The sequence below is a fragment of the Lissotriton helveticus genome, chromosome 11 (assembly GCF_964261635.1).
Source record: "Lissotriton helveticus chromosome 11, aLisHel1.1, whole genome shotgun sequence".
In the NCBI taxonomy this organism is placed as follows: domain Eukaryota; kingdom Metazoa; phylum Chordata; class Amphibia; order Caudata; family Salamandridae; genus Lissotriton; species Lissotriton helveticus.
This window is the reverse complement of record NC_136072.1, coordinates 1,039,480,737-1,039,498,072: the sequence shown is the minus strand read 5'-3', so window position 1 is coordinate 1,039,498,072 and position 17,336 is coordinate 1,039,480,737. Positions and strand designations below refer to the sequence as shown.

The window sequence follows — 17,336 nt, the reverse complement described above, 5'->3', positions numbered from 1 at the left end:
AAAGGCGCATGCCGATCAGATTTTAACAACAAGGGGTGGTATGTGTTTTTGATCCAGTGGTCGGAGTCAAGAATTCTTAGGAAACTGTTGCACATGTGTCTCTTAATTCCAGGATTTAGTATACCCAAAAGACTTCTGTACTTGTAAAAAGTTCTGTTTAGGGTTATTCTATTCCCACAGAAGGGTGACCATCGCCGCCTGCCCTGCTTCCTAGTGTTAAAAAACATCCTTTGCTGACTCAGGTTGCATAAATAAGAATGTCTTTTCCCTTTCTCAGATTCTAAGCCTTGCAGAGAACAAGGGAAGCATTAATATACCGGGCACCTAACTGCTTTTTTCAAATCTTCTACAAGTCCTGTTGCCATGCTAGGGGCACCTGACTGTTCTAGAAAAATGTGAGCCTTCGAGCCACCACACGATTACTTTTTTCTTCAGGCCTGTGGCCCTTGTCACACATTCTCATTGGTCATTCATTTCTGCCTACAATGTCTTAGCTCACCTCCTTGAGCTGAGGACCCTGGAAGAGTAGTCTTATCACTTTCACTACAGAAATCTCAATACCCTCTTTGTCACCAAGTTTACTGAACTAAGACAGCTGACCTACTCACCTTGTTAGTTTCCTACTGCCCGAATGTACGTAACCTCAGGATTCGGATCTTTGCAGATTTTGCAACATTTTCCTACTGTTCAGCCTTCGATTCAAGATATGGTATTGAGGACGCATCCTCCACCACTTTGCACAGGTGGGCCTGAGAGCTCCTGACTAGGTCAATAGCGTGGGGGGCACCCCCTATGTACTTTGCGGGGGGGCCCCGCACTCAAATTTTGTTACACCACTGATCACACTCCTCAATTCTCTAATAGGTCTAGGCTGTACCATCATACTTCTTGACTGTATTTTCGTGTATCTTTTGAATAATAATTTTATATCAAGTTGATTAAAGAACACAATGAAGATGAACTCTGTGAACATGCAAGCAACACATTTGAACAACAAATATGTTCAATTAACTACTTCAGTAGAAATTTGTATTTTTCTCAGTGCATGATTCAATGTATAATATTCCCTGGAAGGAAAACTGGGAACTGAGAAATCGCGCTGGGCAATTTTTCTCTTTTTTCCTTTGTTTGAATCAAAATGCCAATGATTTACTCTGTGTCATCTATCTGCGACATTTTTCCCCAGCAGTAGCCTAGCGATGCCCAATTTATAGGCTGGGGGGAAAGGGCAGCGATGGAGTACTCTTCCCGCCAACATAATTGCCTGCTCGCTTAATTTAAAAGTGGGCAGACCATAGTTCGGCAACAGCAGAGACTACTCTCTTTCCTCTGTGGCCAAATGTCTCCGACGGCCCTTACTACGTCGTGCCATCAGAGATTTGGCTATATGTCCGTCCACCCAATTTAGATGCGCAGACATATAGCCGCTTTTTACTTCCGTCACCTGGTGGTAAGGAGCAGTAAAAACATAAGATGCCCCCCTCGCCATGGGAGATTGCTCCTATGGTGAGAAGGGCATTGTTTTTCCTTTTTTTCTTTTAAAAAACAAGACCCCCCGTAGGAATTTTGTTTTGGGGGGGGGGGGGATTGCTGTATGGCTCCATCATGTATGACGGAGTCATACGGCAAAGTTACAACGAATTTCTAATAGCCGCTGAATGCTAGAAATATCCGACAGACCAACAGACATTTCTAAATATGGCTATCAGTTCCACTCCGTCTCCCTGGTGGAAGATGCCCCGACCACCTAAATTTACATCAGGCCCTCTGTCTTCAATATCGCGAGTATCAACTTGCTGCTATTAGTGTGGCTAAGTAATCATTAGATTCTTCAGTATCTCTTGTTCATTCCCTTGAATACCCCTGGGATATGTAAATGTTTTCACAAAATTGTTTAACTCTTAAGTTTTAGCCTAGTTTAATCATTGTAAAAATACAATATATTCTGTTACAAAAATAGGAAAATGGTGAAACTACGAGTTATTAATGTTTACAAAATAGTTTAAAACTACTTTATTACTAACTACACGTTTTGCTTATATCTGAGATTTGATTGTCTTGTTTCTTAAGATGAATGAAATCGTTGGAAAGTTTATGATGCTATTAGTCATTTATTGCTGGCAGGGCTGGAGGGAATATGCTGGCTTGAAAATTAATGGTTAACTTCTGGCAAACTAAAGCTCGTCCTTGTTTTTTAATAGTGTGATTTGTCAGTTTATTAATTCTTTAAAATGATTGTGAAAATGGTATGTCATCCACTAAATTATATTTAAAATGTGTTTTTTGTCTAGGCTCCAAAGTCAAGTCAAACGGTAAATATCTTTATTCTTTTCCCCAACTTAAATTGTCTTGTGATGTAAAGCGAAGATCTCTTGTGCAGACATTTTGATGTCATGTTGGTTGCTTGTTTAGTGCTTATTCTTACGTAATGCAGAGAAGGTACCGAGATTGAAAAGGAGGGAATAGCAGAGATGGAAAAGGTGGACAACAGCGGGAAGGTGGGGAGATGGGAAGAGTGTTCACAATGTTGGGTTTGCATGTTTAACACTTATGTTACCCTGAGGCTCTGTCAATCCGCAGAGGTACTAGAGAAGGAAGGAGGCAGCATAAGAGAGAGAGGTAGTGGCTAGGATAAAGGGAATGGGGGACACCAGAAAGGAGTGAGCATCACTTTCTGTGCTCCAGATCTAAGGAAAGAACGGAAAGGAAGGGAGGTACGACATTTTGTGAAAATGAAAAGTGAAAAGTAAGCTTAAATAAAAATTTTAAAAAATGACTGGTTAAGTAGCTTACCTAGCTACTCATTCTAAGTACCCCTGTGATCCCAAAATGTGTTTACAAATTGTCTCGTAATATAGCACTGACCATTCACAAGGTACTAAAGTAATATTTTCAGCTGGGTTCAGCGAAACACAATTGGTTACCACCGTACGATCCCCCATTTCGAACTCCGCACGTCTTGATGATGTGGTAACATGGCACTGGGAAAAAACTGTTCATTGCGGTATTGTTAGTTCCCCGGGTGGTATCATTTCATCATTTTACAGTGGCACTCCACACAAGGCGCCTTTTTTTCCATTGGCTTTAAATATACTTCAGAGTTTATAGTGGTGATCGAAAAAGTTTATTGCTCCGCTGTTGTCCTCTTCAGTGACATTTTGGGCCAATGGATGCCAAAAAACGTAATCCGTTCCCCAATTTATAATCCTTGGGAAAATTGATAAAAATGCCAAAAATGTTCTGATTGCTTTGCAGGTTCCAGTAAGCGTCCAGTCCATCTTTGTGACATCGATAGATGGGACATTTAACCAAGTGACCCTCACTTTTCCTGAGCCTGAATATAACCCTGACACAGGAGTGTGCACAAATGTGGTGCTTAAGGTTGGTTTTTACTTCTTCTGTCTTATGCTGCTGCGACCGGAAGCTGTGATTTCTCATGACCTTTCACTTGGTACCTTCAATGTGTTGCATCATATCTTTCTGGTTGTTGTTTTCCCTTCTCTCATCATTATACATTCCGTCCAATACATAAATAGGTAATATTATCGTTTTGGGGTTCAACGACGCAGTGCATCCCCTTCACACCACCCTTAGTCATGACATCTACCATGAATATTACATCAACCACGACCATTACCTCAACCACGACCTCGACCACGACCATTACCTCGACCATTACCTAAACCACAACCATTACCTCGACCATGACCATTACCTCGACCATGACCATTACCTCGACCACAACCATTACCTCGACCATGACCAGTAGCTCGACCACAACCATTACCTCAACCACAAACATTACCTCAACCGCAAACATTACCTCGACCACGACCATTACCTCGACCATTACCTCGACCATGACCAGTAGCTCGACCACAACCATTACCTCAACCACAAACATTACCTCAACCACAACCATTACCTCGACCTCGATCACGGCCATTACCTCAACCACATCCATTACCTCGACCACGACCATTATCTCGACCACTACCATTAGGTCGACTTGGCTGTTGCATTCAAAATGCTAAGACTTGATGTAAAATATTAAATCTGTCACATGAAAGTAATGGCAAGTCGATATACGGATTAGATCATGACATGCAGTGCTTGTACACATTCAAGTGGATGTCTGCCTAGTGGGCACTGCCATCGTGGGAAGTATGCATCTAACCCACAGCTGGTCTTGTATGAGAGGCAGCACCTGCCCTAAGGCTACCGTGTTGTGCTGAACTATATTACAAAAGGCTGCTGTTTTGTGAAATGTCACAACAGAATATGTGATTGATATATTGTGGGGAGTTATTCCACAATGTAAGTTACTGTTTGTGGTTGGGTGTAGCCACCCCATGGGCAGCACTTTAAGATGCAATATATCCACACTGGAGCCCCCTATTTCATGACCAATTACACCAGCAGAGACAGATCAACATTTTGTGGGACTCCATAGCCCGTTCTGAGGTAGCCACATTTTGTAGTTCATTCACCATTCCAAATGTGCACTGTTTGGGCAGCCCTAGCCCCAATACACTCCTATTATAATGTGTATCCCCACGTTTTAGAGTTGAGCAATTTTTCGAAATATTAAGACTTAACAACTTCATCTAATTAGATCCCTGCATCACCTCCAAGCCCACAATATGTTGGTGTGTCATGAAATGAAGAATTTGCCCTGTGTCTGAACTGTTGGCTATATAATACTTGACCTGTGTTCTACTACTCATACTTGTTTGACTGTACTCTGTGATTCTAGGGAAAGCACTTCATTCACCTGAGTACTTTGTGGAGGGTAATGGTAGACTGGCTGTACAAGCAAACATTGTAAGATGTAATTGTTCATTTTATGGTATGTTATCATCATTTGTTTAACACTGGTCTTAAGCATCTGGTGAGCTTACAAGCAATAAATGCAGAAATAAAAGTAGAAAATGGGTAGTGACCGGTTTATGGGAGACCAGCAGAGGATGGTGTCATTATGGGTAGATGCACCTCCTAATAAGTAGCGTGAAAGAGGTGAGCTTTCATTTCCAACATATTTGTATGTTTTCTTCCAGTGGTTCAAGTGGTGTTTTAGGCTCCAGAGCCCTGAACAGGATGTGCTCTTCCTCTGTATCATCTGTGTGGTACTTGGGCAGACGCTGAGTGGGTTCAAAGTGATCACTGGCACCATGCAGTTGATTGTTAACAAAGCTCAGTGTCTTGGGCTATAATCATTCCTCTCTTTTTGCTCGAACCGGTCGGAAGCCTCCAGTGAAGGTGTGATGCAGTTGACTTTTCAATCCTAGTATTTGCCAGGCTGCAAGATATTGGATTCGATAGAGCTGGGGCGTTCCATGTATGGCAAACCCAGATTTGATGTTTCTGTAGTTATCAAGCTGAGAAGCGATTAAGGCAAGCCCAAAGCAGAAACTGTGAAGAGGGAGATTCTTCAAAGTTGCCAAAACCCGTAGAATATGTTTTATTGGTTGCACTTAAGTCATGGGCCAAGTGGCACACCATTGGGCCTCCCCTTATAAAGGGGGAGTCCCAATGGTGTCGGGCTAAGAGAAGACAGGATCTGTCTTGTGGTTGTTAAAACACTGCTGGGTATGTTGGATCCAGGTGTGGACATCTCCCTGGTGGCTTGTTTACTGGCCTGGTCCCTTTCCACATGTGACAGATGTTGGAACTCCCATAATGTTGGCCAATCTGCCACACATATTGAAGGGGCTCATTGAGAAGGCGGACCATTCTAGGTCTCGCTATTTGCGTGTGGTCAATACTGTGAGGCAGGCTCCTAGTTAGACTTGCTGCCTTAAACCAAAAATAGCTTCACTAAACCACCCACATTCCTAGTAGTCTAAAGGAACAGTCCTGTATAATCTTTGACTGTAGAACAGGATTGAATCGTTTTCAATAAACATTGAAAAAGTTTTCAAGTTCACTTCAGTAAATTATATACGTAATGTTACGACGTTGTTTGTCTGTCTGTGTGCCAATCGTCAAAGAAATATCCCTGAGTCAGTCTAGCAGACGTGCTTGCTGTAGAGTCTGCTGAAAGTAATTCTAGTATATTTTGAGATGCAAAACATGGTATCATATGGAATGCTCGGACGCGCATATTTTCCCCTGTCATTCTGAAGATGATTTTTCTCTGCTGAATGGTCCTTTAAATTGGTTATTTTGTTCCAGGTGAAGTACTTCATCACGTACACAGTGGAAGGATTAATAAAGAATGCAGCTGTTTCGTTTGTCCTCGGAGCCATAAACAGAAGCATGGTTCCAGTGCAGCAAGACTTTCAAATCCGTTTCACCCAGGTAACTTCATTAGAGGGCAGTATGTCTTTATTTGAAAGAAATGACAATCAGCTACTATTATGCATGATGTCACAGGATAGCGTGATATTGATGGGGCATGTAGTTGGGTATTTCCATGCTCACAAGAGCTCTCTGCGTTAGGACACACCACACAGTAACCTACAACAGAACGCACTAAGCCAGAACTTACATTACACATCAACACAACTCGGATACTACACTGATCGGCTCCTAGTGCACCCAACAGTGGCCGCAAACTCCAATCGCTTTGCGCAGTTTCGTTTCATAATCGATTCGTCCATGCCTCTGGTCTTGCGCCTTAGCTCATTGAAATTGAAACATTCACCTACCCACTTTCACTACTGTTAACACCATCACAAGCTGAATTAGACTCTGGGCTGCAATGGAACCGTCAAAATATTTGGAATGTCACACCAAGATTACCAAAAGTGCTTCAGTGCCAGAACAATGGCAGATTGAGGAGGATACAGATGCTAATGATGCATGGCCTACATGACATTTCACATGCGCCGACGCCAAATGGACAGTTTCATAAACCATTAAGTGCTTTACTGTAAGATGTTTATCCTCATTAATTTCATTGAAGGTGATAACATAATCACACCTTTGAATATATCAGGATGTACAATTTACTTGAAATGCAAATTCCATTATCTTGTTTCTATACACTTACTATGCACACCTCTATGACCACTCTTGGCTGTATTTAATTTCCTTTTTACAAATTTTTTCTCAACTTAAATAAATCTCAATAAAGTTTGTTTAAACAAAATGGGGAAAAGTGTTTTACTGCAGGAACTCGTTGATTCCCATTCAGTAATTCATACTAATCCAGGGAACCAGATACAAAACTTGTTAATGCTTATTAGATTATAGTTCAAAGTGTACCTGTTAGAGGCTGGCTTGGTATATGGTGCACACTTATTTAAGTGAAGCACCCTGCAGTAATCCAGGCAACTCTTATGGTGATTTTAATGGTCTTAGACAACCATAGAAAGCTCTCGAAGTGATAACTGTGGACAGCAGCCTACAGGCGTATCCAGAAGGAGTGTAAAGCACCTTGTTTTAAGTGTTCTAATCATATAGTGTAGGTTAAACAAAAAAGAACCACACAGTGTATATATAAAAATATGTCTGTTTATTACACAAGACTCACTAACACATTGGTATATATCCTACCCGGATATGTAAACACAAATACACAATAATACTTCAATTGTAAACGGGTAAGTAAGCACAAAATATAGTGGTCTCCAGGGGGAGACCAAACCATATACTAAAAAAGAGGAATCCGAACTGCGACTGAGGTTGGGACTTGGACCAGGAGACTTAGAGGAGCTGGGGACACAAGGAACCACCCAAGGTAAGTACCCGGGAACCCCACAGAGTCTGTGTGCAGAGTCGAAACAGAGCCACGTGTCCAATTTATGTCAATCGGAAAATCCCAATTGCAGTTTTGGAGAAGAAGGACCCTTCCCAGTGGATCCTGAAGAAACCCTGTGAAAGACAGAAAGTTAGAGAGTCATCCCACCCGTGGATACCCCAGGAACCAGGATGCGAACACCAAGAAAGCCTGGTGCATAGGTTCGAAGTGACATCGGTAACCGCCGTAGGCCACAATGGAGGACTTCTGGAAAGATGCCGCTGGCGAAGACTGTGCAAGAGTCCGGTGGAATCCACGGGGGGATTCTGGAAGTGAAGAACCTGTAAACAGAGGGGACAGTGTTTATGCCACTCGGAGGTGACTAGGAGGCACGGAAGAGCAATGCCCACCCATGACGGACGGTTCAAGTGAGTTGACGGTGACCTTGACGCTGCAGCTGTGGGGAACAGGCGATGCTGAGGAAGACCAGGAGCCGTGCACTAGCTGTCCCACGTTGGGAAGTCGAGAACCAGGGGGTCGGTGTCCGGCTGGAGCACCAGCAAGCTTTGGCAGCTGCAACAGGCTTGAAAAGAGAAGAAGAAGCATCATTGGGCCCAGCAAGGTCCAAGGGTTTCACCACAAGCAGGAGAGTCAGAGCAGGCCCATAGCAAGTAGGGGAGCCCACTGAAGTAGGAGAAGACCCTCAATAGGACCCACAGGCAAGAGGACCTCGAGCAGCTCACCAAAGAAGAAGGCACACTGTTCAGAAGATGTGGTGAGGACACTGATCTTGGCAGCAAGAGATGCCTTGGCAAGGGTAAGTCGATGTGATGCAAGGTGGTTTGGTCCCAGCGGTTCAGACGAGGGATACTGGGCTCAAAACTGCATAGAGGACAGGTTAGGCATTGAGGGAATTTCAGAACAACCACCTGTGTTGCTGAGCCTTTTCGAAGTCCGGGGCCATAAGGAGCAGCAGACCGGTCAGCTTTGTTGTGGTGCCTGCAGATTCAGGGGAGTGACTCCTTCACTTCAAGGGAGATTACTTTGGGCGTCCTTGATGCTCACAGGTCTGTTGAAGATCCTGGATGAAGCACAGGCACAATTGACAAAGAAAACTTGATGAACAGCAAGACCAGGAGTAGCAGGAGTCTTCTGTGATGCAGTCTTGGTTCCAGGCCAAGTCCAAGTGTCCATGCGGTCGAAGAGTGTCGTGGTTTCAGGCTTGAGTCTTGTCCCACGACGAATCTGAGGATTCACTGACAGGTAAGCCCTTAAAGGGAGTTGGGATGATTCGGGGTCCCTCTCAGAGGAGGGGTTGGACAGATGGGAGGATACTCCCATGTCCTTTGTCCAATTCCGCGCCAGAGCAGGAGCCATGGGCTCCTTGAACTGGCTCAAACCGGAGTATGCAAGGAGGGCACCAAATGTGCTCTTCAAAGCAGTCTGGTGGCGCTGGCAAGCATCTACACCCCAGCCACATAAACTAAGTCCTGTCTGGGAGGTGGTCATAACTCCATGTGACAGCAACCCTATTGTTCTAACTTAGGCCTGTCTTGGGCTGACATAGATTGTAAGTGTAGTGACCTCAGATATAAGAAAACCTTTATCTGTCGTACTAGCACCAGCTTACACAGGCTGCAATAGCAGGGCTGTAGTCCCAGTTTGAGTGGTCTTTGATGGGTGCCACAATACATGCTGTAGTCCATGGGAGACCCTGGTGTACCTATGTCCTGAGTACCTTAGTACCATATTCTAGGGACTTACCAGAGTATGCCAGTAGCCAATTGTGGAGGTACAGAAGTACTTACCATAGTTACATTTAGGGAGGAAGCACAGTGACTGGGGTCCTCATTAGCAGGATCCCAGTCAGACTAGTAAAAAAAACACATATTGACACCAGCAAAATGTGGAGGTAACCATAAGCAGATCCTACTTTCTTACACTACCTTAATAAAATTACAAGATAAAGAGTAAACCAATTGAATTTCCAGGAAAATTGTGATATTGTTTCCAACTGCCAACATTTTATCTGTTGTCCTGTGTGAGTATAAGGTCTTTTTTTCAGTGTAAAAGAGTGTGAGGATAAACATGCATTGCATGTTTGAAAACCCTAGACATGCTTCACATAACCTGCCTATCTCACACCCACCAGTTTTTTTTTATGTCAACCATGGAGAATTGCAACCTATGAGTTACTTTGAACAGCTTCATCATCTTATGCAATTGTATTTACCCTATTTCATATTTGCTCATGGGTGTATCTTTGGTGTGACCAGAGGGAACAGTTTCTTTTTGTGCCCTGCTCTTGCTACCCATGTTCTTGGGGCATGAAGACTGTGGTTCGAACTGAAACCAAACGGGGCAAGCTGGGTAAGAATAGAATGTTCCTCTCCTTCTCTTCCACCAGCACCTCCCTCCGCAGTAAATAGGAGGCTTTGGATGATGGAAAGGAGGGACAAGGTGTCCAATGTGTGATGTCATCAGGAGTCAAAGACAGCATAAGGTCACTTTCACTTCCCCCAGCATTTTGTGAATTAACAGCCATGCTTTTGCTGTTTACTTGATTTACTCACTCTTTTTCCAGCAGCTTTGCTTACTTTCCTACACCAGTGCATTTACTTTTCTCCATCATGGACGTTCCTTTGATATACATAGGATCCACCTCCATGCAAGAATCTGGAACTTTCTTTCAAAGAGAACATTGTGTTTGAGGCATGTGAGCTGTAGATCACATGCTTTGCATACTCCTGCCATCTAGTGTTGGGTCCAGATGTTTGCAAGTTGTTTTTCTTTGAAGAAGTCTTTCCAGTCATGAGGAAAGGTGACTTCTCCTTTCGGTGATAGTGTGCATGGGCATCGACTTCATTGTTATATTGGGTATTTTCCTCCATCGGGTTTGGACATGTATTGCTGCACTCCGGTTCGAAACCGTTCTTCGGGTTCCCCTCGGTGGGCATTCCACTCTACCCACGTCGGTATTGTTTCGAACGCGTATCCCAATTCTCCACGTATCGTATCGGTCGAGGAAAATCTCTATTTCGATCGGATAATTCCTGGAAGGCCGTAGGGCCTAACCAGTCCACCTCGCCGTTGATAGAATGGACTCCATTCAAATCCTGTCCTCGGTACCTTGAGAAGTATCTGCGTACCGACTCACATGAAGTGTACAACTTGTGCTTATCCCCGGAGCACAACGAACAGGACTTCGATGTGTGCCGATCATTTTAGTCTAAGAAAACGCTTTGCGATCGTCGGGTTCGACATCGGTAAATGCAAAGCCAAAGCATCAAATACACGCCGAGCATCTTCAGTGAAGGATCCGAGCAAGAAGAATTTGATGCACAAGGGGCAGAAGAAGAACAGGAAGAACCTGTATCCATTCCAGACTCTGAGATGGAATGGAATGGAATGGAATGGAAAGAGGATTTATATAGCGCGATGGCTACCCAGAGGCGTCCCAGCGCTGCAGAGGAAATAGGTTTAAGCTGGATACGCTGGATTTAGTGGATTTAGGTAGATGTTTTATTAAAAAGCCAGGTTTTAAGAAGCTTTCGGAAGGTTAGCAGATTGGATTCTGATCTGAGTGAAAGGGGGAGAGAGTTCCAGATCTTGGCTAGATTGTAGGAGAGCGACCGGCCTCCACATCTGGCTCTTCTGATACGTGGCACTGAGGTGAGGTGAGAGGTCGCAGATCTGAGACTGCGATTGGGAAGATAGGCTTTTACCAAGGGGCGGTTGATGGAGGGGCCTGTTCCCCAGTAGGAGCGGTGAGCGATACACATGCTCTTGAATTCGATTCTCGCTCTCACCGGGAGCCAGTGGAGATCCTTCAATCGGGCTTTGACTGAGACTCGACGAGGGATGTCGAGGAGGATTCTTGCCGCGCAGTTTTGGATGATTTGGAAGATGACATACTGCAAGGTCAACATCCTGTGAGTACCAAACACCCTCTGGCACAAAATCCAACTCAGACCAAGCAAAAGGATTCGGTACACCCCCGCCTTGGGGCCACGGTCAGCAGTGAGAAGATGTTTCTGATGCCCCGCCTTCCGTCTCGGCTCCGAAACAATTCGTTAAGACTTCCGGCTCGGCTTCGAGTCAGCCAAAGTCAGGCACCGAGCCGAAACCTTCAGGCACGAAGCCGAAAATTGCTTTGGTGCTGAAACCCTTGACTCCGAAATCAAAGACAGCTTCGGAACCGAAATCTTCTGTGCCAAAAAGTCATTCCACCCTAGCACCGAAGTCCTCGGTGCCAAAACCAAAAAAGATTCCCCCGAAGCTGCAGGATCCGATTTTCAACGTTCCACCACCTAAATCGGACCCAAAACAAAAGGAACTTTATATTAATCCCGATACAGGACATGTTCTTACTAAACTACCTCAGAAGCGCAAACCTGAGTCAGAGAACGCACGTTATCACTTTCCTTTGAAGAGGAAGAATGTAGGTACTAACCCCTCTTCTCCTCCTCTTCTACCGCATTCCCCTACACCACCTTCCCCACCATTAGAACATTTACTTACTACACCAACTAACTCTCCACCACCACAACCTGATGATAATGGAGATGGTGGGGATAATATTTTACCAGTAGAGTCCTCGAAAGACTACAACACTGATTTACTCACAGACAATGACCCAGACCTTTACCCTGCAAAGCCTTCCCCTCCTGACGACAATGTAGGATATATTTAATTAGTTGCTAGGGTTGCAGAATATCATGGGGTACAATTACACAAGGAATCCTAGAGGAATATTTCTTATTTGGAATGCTCAGTAACACACAAAGGTCTAGTCAGACTCTCCCTATGCTCAAAGGCAAGATGAGACATGCTGATGATATTTTCAAAGTTTGTGCTCATATTCTCCCCCCCAGAATAGACAAAAAATGTAAGCCTGCTCCATCTGATCCAGCTTTTATTAAAGGACAGTTACCACTAGACTCTTTGGTCGTCTCTAATGCCTGTAAACCAGCCAATTCACAAACTTCGGGGGATGCCCCCCCCCCCTCCAGACAAAGAGTCAAAATTGTTAGACGCCTCTGGTAAAAGAGTAGCCGCCCAAGAAGCAAATCATTAGCACATTGCCAACACCCATGCCCTAGCCAGGTATGATAGAGCACACTGGCACGAAATGCAGCAATTGCTCCAATAGCTCCCAGATGAGCCCAAGGCTAAAGCTCAAGATTTAGTGCAAGAAGGAAAGCTCATCTCCAATTTCTCTATTAGGTGTACTTTAGATGCTGCTGACACCGTAGCTAGCGAGATCAACACTAGTGTGTTACAGAGGAGGCATGCATGATTGAGGATTTCTGGTTTGAAACCTGAAGTCCAACAATCCATTTTAAATATTCCATTTGACAAACAGCATCTCTTTGGACCCGAAGTAAATAAGTCATTGGAGAAATCGAATAAAGATACGGAATTGAATAAGTCAGTTGAAGCCCTACATTTTCTTTCTAATCGCGGCTCCTTTCGTCACTCCTTCTATCATGGGGGGTCCAGGACCACATCCTGAGACAATACTGCTGCCTCGTACAAAGGCAACAATCAATCCTCCTTCTCAAGAGGCTTCTTTAGAGGAGGATACAGAGGTAACAATGGCAAAGGTGGGGCATAGGTTCCACACTATGTAATTCCCCTCCTAACAAGCAGTGACTTGCCTACACTTCCCCCGATCATTTAACACCTATTAGGGGACGTCTTCTTCAATTCGTCCCCATTTGGCAATCCATAACCACAGACAAATGGGTGTTAGGAATAATCCAGCATGGTTATTGCCTGGAGCTTACCAACAGTCCTCCAAACATTCCACCCCGCTCTCACAAAATGTCACAAGAACATTTACACCTGCTCAAACAGGAAGTCCAGTCTTGCTTACTAAAAGGAGCCATAGAGTCTGTACCGTTACAATATCAAGGGTCAGGCGTGTACTAAATCACTACATACTGTCGGAGCATTTCCACATAGTGACACTTCAACAGCAGGGTGGCTTTATGTCTACTCTGGACTTAAAGGACGCATATTTCCAACATTCCAATTCATCCTGCTCATCGCAAATACCTCAGATACATGATAGTGGGTGATCATTGCTAATTCAAAGTACTACCGTTTGGAGTCACCACTGCTCCCACGGTATTTACCCAATGCCTGGCAGTAGTCGCAGCTCATCTGAAAATACAGCACATCCATGTCTTCCCATACTTGGACGACTGGCTCATCAAAGCCAGCACTTATCAAAAGTGTCTCCAACATACTCAAGCCACGATTCACTTATTACACCAACTATGTTTTTCAGTGAACGCGTTGAGGTCTCATCTACAGCCTTCCAACACACAAACCTATCTGGGAGCAACCATAAACACTCAAACAGCTCTAGATATCTCCCAATGCAGCCAGAATTCTCAGTATCAAGTCCCTTCTCGCTCATTTTCAGCCCAACCAATCATTACCAGCAAGAATATTTATGCAACTGCTAGGAATGATGGTGTCTTGCATTGTAATTGTTCCCCACACAAGACTTCACATGCATCTCCTTCAAGAATGCTTAGCTAGTCAGTGGAACCAGTTGCAGGGTCAGTTGACTGATCTAGTGTTGATAGATGGCCGCACACATCACTGTCTGCAGTGGTGGAACCCACAAAATGTATCCAAAAGGCGGTCTTTCATCGACCCTGTTCCATAGACCATGCTAACAGCAGATGCATCGCTCATTGGTAGGGATAATCACCTACATAATCACATCACACAATACAATCCAAAGGATTGTGGAGTCTAAATTACAAGAGTCTCCAAATAAATCACCTAGAGCTACTAGCAGTGTTTCTAGCTCTCAGAGCTTTTCAAATTCACCTGATAGGCAAAGCTGTCTTAGTCCACACAGACAACATGACAGCTATGTATTATATACAGAAACAGGGGGACATACACCCTCTCCAACTGTCACGCCTAGCACAAGCCATTTGGAAATGGGCTATACACAACACGATTTATCTTCTGCCTGAACATCTTCCAGGAGTAAACAATCAGATTACAGACTTTCTCAGCAGACAGAGACAGCAAATCCACAAGTGGGAACCTTCATCCCCAAATTTTCCTCACCTACTTTCAGGAATGGAGATTTCCTCACATAGACTTGTTCGCCACAGCTCAAATTGCAAAATGCCCAAGCCTTGCCTCCAGGTTCCCATACCTGCTTTCCAAAGGCAATGCTCTATGGATGAACTGGTCAGGGATATTTGCCTATGCTTTGCCGCCTCTCCCACTCATTCCGTTGGTAGTTCGGAATCACAGACAAACACCCCTCAAACTGTTTCACATAGCTCCCACATGGGCACGTCAACCTTTGCTCACCACCCTGCTGGAGCTTTCAGTAGTTCCACACCAAAAGCTGCATCTCAACTCCAGTCTCCTTTCTCAGAGCCATGGAGAAATCAGACATCCTAATCCTAAAGAACCCAACCTGGTGATTTGGCTCCTGAAGTCATAGACTTTGGTTATGTAAAATTACCACCAGACTGTATGAATATCCTAAAAGAAGCTAGAAAACCTACTACTAGGGCATGTTATGCAGCAAAATGGAAACAGTTTGTTATTTATTGCAACAATAACCAAATCGATCCTCTTGATGCTTCTGTGCAAAACATCATCTGTTATCTGTTACATTTACAGCAATCTGGACTAGCCTGTACATCCTTTTCTTACATCTAGCAGCAGTAGCTGCCTACTAACACAACAGACAACACTTATCTCTATTCAGAGTACCAGTGATTAAAGCCTCTATTGAAAGATTAAAACGGTGATACCACCAAGAGTCCCACCTCCACTAGTATGGAACTTAAACATAGTCCTTACAAGTGGGTCCACCATTTGATCCAATGCACAGGTGTCAATTACAATTCCTCCTATGGAAGGTTGCTTTTCTCATCGTACTCACTTCACTAAGGAGAGTTGGTGAACTCCAGGCATTAACTGTGCAAGAGCCTTTCTTTCAGCTTCACAAAGACAGAGTGGTTCTACAAACCAATCCTAAATTTCTTCCTAAAGTAGTTTCTGCTTTTCATATCAATCAATCAGTTGAGTTACCTGTGTTCTTTCCTCAACCTGATTCTGTAGCCGAACAAGCCCTACGTACTATTGATGATAGAAGAACTCTACTATATTATGTGGAAAGAACAAACGAATTCCGCAAAACAAAGCAGCTTTTTGTTGCTTTTTCGCCACCACACAAAGGCAATCCCATATCTAAACCAGGCTTGGGTGTCCGCAGGGGGGGGCAAGGAGGGGCGCTTGCCCCCCCCCGGAGCACCCCTCCTTGCCCCTCTGCCAGGGCTGGCTCTAGGGTGGTGTGACCGTCCCATCGCACCGGGTGCTGGTTTCCTGTGGGCGCCCTATTTACAACTTAATTATGATTTTAAAAGCACCTGCTGCACATTCCTTTCCTCCTGCAATTACGGGGCCTCACAAAAATGTCAAGATAACTCCTGTGATTAATGTTCTTCCTGGCCAGAGATCAGAGTTTTGTGTAGTCAAGTTTTTTAACGTGTGTGAAGGTAGTACAGAGGGTTAATATGCCTGCTGCAAAGAACGTGTACCAAGTAGATTAAAGAGTGCATTTAATATAAATAGATCAGCAGGTTACTGATTTTAAAAGAGCCATCTTTTTCTTACTTGCAATTCATAACTTAATGTCCTAATATAGAATAGTGAGGTATTAACTTTCATCATAGAAGTGCATACACTCTGCTAAGTATAGAACATTGATTAATGTTGCAAAAAGGGTTAATTTGGGTAGAAATAGTCTTATTATTAAAGAAAACTCCCAACTATGCTGTTTCTTTTTCGACTCAGAGTTTGTGCTTCTCCACACCAAGTACTCCTAAACTGTACTGCCTACCAGTATGGATGACATGTGACTCCTACACTTTTAGGGGCATATCATCAACGGCTGTGTGTAGTGTTCAAAACATTAACGCCACATATCGCCGGATTCTATCGCCTGGTGAGCGCATTATCAGCAAGGCGCATCGCCCAGGCGATAGAAATCCAGGCAAACGCAGCGGAAAGAGTCGAAATCGCCGGAATTCCAGCGATAGAAAACCACGTTAGGGAAAACCTAATCTATAATGGGAGACGTGGACTCAGCATTACAATCCATCTCCTATTATAAATATAGCTTAGTAAGGAAAATAGCAGGCGTTACAAAGCGGCGAAAAACCCGGTTAGCGCTGATCATAATATCGCTATGTGTGTTAGCGATACACTTGAAAATAGAGAGACTCAGCGTTAGTGATGATATCCCATGGTTTTTCACGGGACACGCCTCCTTTGCTTCTCATTAGCGATGCAAGGCGATGCGATGTTGAAACCAGCGCTAATCCCATTGAACACGCGTTAGTGTGCTCTTGTAAATAAAGCAATATTTTTATCGTCGCATTTCGTCTGAAAACTGACGCAAACGTGGCGATAAAAATATCGCTAGGCTTTGATAATATGCCCCTTTATCCTTTGACTTATGTAACATTTCCCATACACTGATTTACACAAGTGTGATTGATTGTCTGTGTAATGTGTGTGTGATGCAAAGTGCTCTGACATACTTTAAGGGTATGAGTAGTGCTATATAACGAATTCAATCCATCTGAGAGAGAGTGGT

The 17,336-nt window shown here is 44.0% G+C and overlaps 1 protein-coding gene across 1 annotated transcript in view; it reads left to right on the top strand.

Moving 5' to 3' along the window:
• The window catches only part of TCTN1 (tectonic family member 1), a 242,824-nt gene that overhangs the window by 159,223 nt on the left and 66,265 nt on the right, over positions 1 to 17,336 (top strand). The window contains exons 7-9 of the mRNA XM_078667480.1: positions 2,292 to 2,312; positions 3,256 to 3,381; positions 6,175 to 6,300. Of these exons, the coding sequence (XP_078523606.1) occupies positions 2,292 to 2,312; positions 3,256 to 3,381; positions 6,175 to 6,300 (273 nt within the window). The remainder of the gene's footprint in view (positions 1 to 2,291; positions 2,313 to 3,255; positions 3,382 to 6,174; positions 6,301 to 17,336) is intronic.